The 5906-nt window shown below is 31.2% G+C and overlaps 1 protein-coding gene across 1 annotated transcript; it reads left to right on the top strand.

Annotated features, from left to right (window-relative positions):
- The first annotated feature begins 214 nt into the window (after window positions 1-214).
- Window positions 215-3238, top strand: LOC11443304 (ETHYLENE INSENSITIVE 3-like 1 protein). The gene is made up of 3 exons (XM_003619597.3): window positions 215-258; window positions 844-1901; window positions 2583-3238. The coding sequence occupies exons 1-3, from the start codon at window positions 230-232 to the stop codon at window positions 3236-3238; spliced, it is 1743 nt and encodes a 580-aa protein (XP_003619645.3). The 5' UTR covers window positions 215-229.
- The last annotated feature ends 2668 nt before the right edge of the window (window positions 3239-5906 follow it).

Below are 5906 nucleotides of genomic sequence, written 5' to 3'. Positions count from 1 at the left end.
CAAAGTTCATAATGGTGCTATCGCTAACCATTCAAGGGGGGAAGCTTCAAACAATGCAAAACAAGACAAAGGAAAGGAAAAAGTAGAAGAAGATGTTGAGAAAAAAGAGCTAACTATTGAGGAATTAGAGGCAAAGATATATAAAGATGAAATGCTGCTAAGAAAGATAAAGGAAGAAAGAAGTAAAATAGACAATACTACATCATTGGAACAAAGGAAAAGAAAGACAATGGCTCGTGCACAAGACCGCATATTAAGGTAGATACCTTATTTTTATTTTAACCAGGATATATAAAAATTATTATTAATCGAAATGACATTAATAATCATTTTACTGTTAAAAAAAAATTATTAATCATTTTACAACCGCTTTAAATGAGATTTGAATTCTGTCTTCTGAGGCAAGTGCTTAAAATCACAAGTTAACTCATGGAATCATAGACTTCCATAAATTTAGGTATCATTATCCATTTTCGATTTACTTGATTATAAACTTGAATTTTAGTTTCGAAATGAATCGAGTTTACTCTTCTGAGCTCATAGCGAACTAAGGTAAACTCGCATGAAATTTTAATAGATATTTTTTCATCTCAGTTTTCATATTTGATATCTTTTGTTTTAATTTATTTTTTGCCATATAATTAGGTTGAAATTTTGAACCTGTAATAAATTTAGTGTATTATGTAAGTATATTTAATACGAGGTAAACTCGTATGAGTTTATAAATGAAGTTTACGAGTTGATTTTACATAGACAAAAAGATATTTGTTAAACTCCTGATTTTTAGAACTTTGCCTTGAGGTGAACAAAGTCAAATTCTTAGCTGACACCTAGTGTGAACAGGTACATGTTAATGATGATGGAAGTTTGTGATGCTCGTGGCTTCATCTATGGAGTAATACCCCACGAGGGCAAACCAATAAGTGGTTCATCAGAAAATTTACGAGGCTGGTGGAAAGATATAGTTAAATTCGACAAAAACGGTCCAGCGGCAATTGCTAAATATGAAGCGGAAAATGGAATTACAACAACAAATTATGAAAAGTTGAATGGTGAAACAATTACACTTCACTCGCTGAATGAACTACCCGACACCATATTAGGTTCACTTCTCTCATCATTAGTGCCGCATTGTCACCCACCACAACGGAGATTTCCATTGGAAAAAGGCATTCCTCCACCATGGTGGCCAACAGGGAAAGAATCATGGAGGAATGAGATGAGATTTAGTGAAGAACCTGGCCTTCCCCCTTATAGAAAGCCGCATAATCTAAAGAAGGTTTGGAAGGTTTATGTTTTGGCAGCGGTTATTAAACATATGTCTCCTAATGTTCATAATATTAGGAACATAGTCAGACAATCAAGGAGTTTACAAGATAAACTCACTATGAAGGAAACATCTATTTGGGGTGAAATTATTGATCATGAAGAAACAATTGCAAGAAAAATACATCCTGAATTTTTCTCAAGTTTTGATTCTCATGTTGAAGGAAGTAATTATTTGCTTGTCGAGGCGAATGATGTTGATGTTGTGGAAGGTGGTGAGCACAATCTAGCAAAACGAAAACTATCATCATCATCTTCACCATCATCATCGTCCTCATCGTCATATGAGGGTACTAACAAGAGAAAACGTAAACTTGGCAAGAGAATTAGTACTCATCATAACTCTTTTCTTAACACTCATCAACATGCTACACCTCTTGACCAACATGAATTCAGCCAACAAGAGAAAAATGTCAGGAACAATCATCATTTTACTAGCACCGAAATTGGAAGCAGCAACAACCAATTCGAAATGGTTGAGGTTGAAGTGTCAACAACTCATCAAAATGTTGCACCTCTTGCCCAACGTTTGCAAGCTGCGGTACCTGTTGCAGATCAGATTATTCATCATACAGGTTATCATTATCCAGCCACACACTTATTTTCTTCTACAATTTGTATAGTCAATACTTTTTTTTTTTGCCATTTGATGTATGACTTGAATCTTTGACTTATTTTCAGTCTAGTAAATTATATGTTAGCTTATAGGTTTGCGAAGTTGCTTGCTTCAAACTTAAAAAAGTATTTTTATTTAACTAGGAAAATGTTAGCTCAATTTTGGACATCATTCTTAAAACTTAATCCTGTGACTTAACTCATCATCTTACAATAATGTTAGCTTCATATAAGTTATATATTTTACAATTCATAATAATAAGATTTGACTCATGCTTTAGAAAATAGGTCTTATAATTCACAATTTGATTATGGTCAGGGGCGAATCCCTTTACATCAATGGGGTAGCATTGCTACCCCAAAAGAAAAATAAATCTGGCATAATTAGTATAGTTTTGAATGTAGATATTTGTTAAAACTTCATAGAGTTCAACTTTTATACATAATTATTGTTAGATTTTATTTTCTTCGTGGTAGTTTCATTAAATATAACTAAAAATTAATGTCAATTTATTTTACTTATTAATTAAGTTTAATATATTAATTTTTAAAATATATTTTATTTTTTCTATGTATTTGGTCCCCTCGTGAAAATTATGTTAGCTTCACCGCCACTGATTATGGATTCCATAATAATGCAGGTAATTACTCAGGAGGAGGAGAAGTGGATTCTGATTTGATGGACATATATAATTCATGCATTCAGCTGAATAAAAACACCGTCATGAGTACAATGATTCCAACTCCCGGTTATAATCATAACATGCACCATCAAATCTACAATGCTAGTGTTCAACATGCGAAGAACAACATGAGTACTATGATTCCAAATCAGGGTGTTAATCAAAGCATGCAACATCAAATCTACACCGGAAGTGTTCAACAGAACAAGAACACCATCATGAGTACTATGGTTCCAACTCCTGGTGTTAATCAAAACTTGCATCCTCAAGTCTACACTTCAAGTGTTCATCAACAACAGAAGAGCAACACCATGATGAATACTACAATGATGAGTACTCCAATGCCAGTTATGAACATGGTTGCAACTCCAGGATTTAACCAAAACATGCAGCATCAAATGGATCAAAATTTCTATGCGCAACAAGGGGGTCCAAATAGCTACTATCACTGCAAAGTGCCTAATACTGAAGTAGCTAATGTTCCAATGCAAGCAAATGCCTCAAGAGAAACCTTTGATCCATCTTTTGATCATTTGAAGGCATTCAATTGCCAATCTGATGTTGATGCTTACAACAACTATGTGGCATCATCAAGTTATAATTGGAATCAATAATTAAGATAAAATCATGAATTACTTTTTAAAAAGTTTCACCAATTTTTCCAAATAGCCCCCTCTTCTGGTTTAAGAGAGTGAAACTAATAATTGGTAATTTATGATTTTACTTGTGCTTATAGGTCATTGGAAAAGGAAGCTTTGTGTTTGTTATGTGTTCTTTTGTTAAGTTTGTGTTATTTTCTTTAATTAGTCTGCACAAGGTGTCGCTTTGAGATGCCTAGCTACATAATATTTTTTTTAAGGAAGCTACATAGTATTATTAAGCATATTTATGAACAATGAATTTGAGTGTGGCCATTATATGAAAGCAGGTGTGTTGTGTTTATGCTCATCATATGAAATGCAGACAATTATTTTAGGGTTTGTGTCTCTGCATATATATTTTTTAACTGTCATGTTAATTATTTTTCCTTAGTCATTTACTTTTTAACCTATTTTACAGTTGAAAATAAAATCATTTTCTCCTATTTTACTATCCTTCAATCATTGAAGAAGGGATATTATAAATAAAAAATAATAAAGAAGGGAATGGAAGCTAAACATAATATTATAAAGAAGGGTTTGTGTTTGTTTTGCTGGGCTGCTTTGTTAATCTTGTTTCTGCCATCCTTCTTGCCGTGAGAGGATTGTTTTCTTTTAATAATACTAGATCGTCAACACGGGTCATATATAGTTAAAAATATTACTTGCAATTCATTATAATACAATTATTCTTTTCGGTTCCTAATGATAAATATCCTAATTTTTTTTAATGAAGTTATTATTTTTACACCCCTGACTCAGGATCCTGGATAATCCCCTGCAGTTGATAACAACTTAATCGTTCCCTAATTGACGTCGTGTCACACACTTTGCAAGTTGACTCATGAGCCTAAGATTTTTTTGAACATCCAAAGATTGTGGTTACATCCAGATTCGATACATTCAACGTTCAAATATTGAGCCTATCAAATCATTGATATAAAATTGGAAACGGTCATCACTCGAAACTCAAAAGAAATATGATATTTGAATTTTATTAGTCTCTAACTCAACTATATAAATTGGTTTATAAGATGTATATATAATTATATTTGAACTATATTTTATCATTTTAACTTAATTAATTATTTTGTTCATTAAATAATATACATGTCAGTTAGTTATACAAATGTTAGAAATTACAAAATAAATCTACCAAAAAAAAAAAAAAAAAAAGAAATCACAAAATAAAAGCGTTCAATGATCTTTCGGAAAAAAGGTGTTCAATATGATGGTACAACGTCGAAGGTAATCTATTTTCTTAAATGTTCAAATCTCCTCAATCGTTTTTATTAAAATGATCAAGTGTCAATTTCATTAAAAAAAAAATTCACCATTCTCCCTTTATTTAAAAAAATAATACACAACGTCTGTAAAATCACACAAACTAATAAGCATGAATCATGAAGGTCTTATAACCGTTGATCCAAAAAAACCAATAAAAGCATATCTAATATTTGTGAGCAATCATTAGTATGTGAGAACATGATCATGTGATTTGAATCCTTTATCCCATTCACCTTTGAATCCTTTTGACCCGTGCGACAGACGCATAAAATGACTATGAAATATAAAAAAGAGTTCATAAATTTCAAATTGCTTGAAATAAGCAAAAGAGTCTAACCAGCAAAATGAAATAACGAATAAATGAATTAAATAAAGACCATTAGAAATTTTACTACAAATTTCCATTAAGAATCCCAAACGTTGAAGTATAATTTTTCTATCGATAACATTTGAATGGGAAAATATAAAATTTAAATACTTCAATCTATTGTAATTTTTTTATAGATATTCATGAACTCTTTTTTATGGTAAATGTTATTACACATTCCTTCAAAATTTGTTCTACATGATTAATTCTTCTTGAAATACATTTTTCCTCGTTTATTTTTCTAGAAATGCAAAGAAAAAAAAAAGTGCTAGATTCTCATTTATTCAACAGGTTTAGTCTCTAAAGAATTCAAAGACTAATTTATACTGTCAAATTGTGACAAACAAATTAAAGTGAAATTGATAAAAGGCATTGTAATACTTGTCTATCATAATAAAGTGAAATTGATAAAAGTCATTGTGATACTTGTCTACCATAAATTATCAGTAATAACAATAATTGTTTCATAAAACATGCAACGCTATTTATATAAAAGATTATGCAACATGAGGAAGATTCTGCATATCCTTCAATGCCTCATCAAGAGACCATCCTTTCATAATCAAGTGTTATCCACTATTTATATAAAAGTAATGCAATTTGATAATATATATATAAAGGGAGGAGAAGAGGACTTTCATACCCACATCATTCCTTTTATATCATTTATAGGCCAAAATTAAAAAGTCAATACAACAAAGTTAGATCTGAGGATAAGAAATTAGCAAAAAATGTAGAGAGTGAGAGAGGGAGAGAACAGGATCAGCAACTCAGAGTTGCCATTGGCCTATCAAACTCTATTTTCCACCATCTTACCCATTCATAGAAGTCCATCATCTTTATACTCATTGTTCTTCATGTACTATTTCTAAGCATGTAAGATGAAGTGAAATGCTACAAAACTTGCTACGAAACCAAGACATGCATTCTTTTTGGATTTTAATTGGTATACATTTACAATAGTCAATTGTCATCAATCATAAATGGTAC

Source organism: Medicago truncatula, chromosome 6 (genome assembly GCF_003473485.1).
Source record: "Medicago truncatula cultivar Jemalong A17 chromosome 6, MtrunA17r5.0-ANR, whole genome shotgun sequence".
In the NCBI taxonomy this organism is placed as follows: Eukaryota; Viridiplantae; Streptophyta; class Magnoliopsida; order Fabales; family Fabaceae; genus Medicago; species Medicago truncatula.
This window is presented reverse-complemented; position numbering and strand designations above follow the sequence as displayed.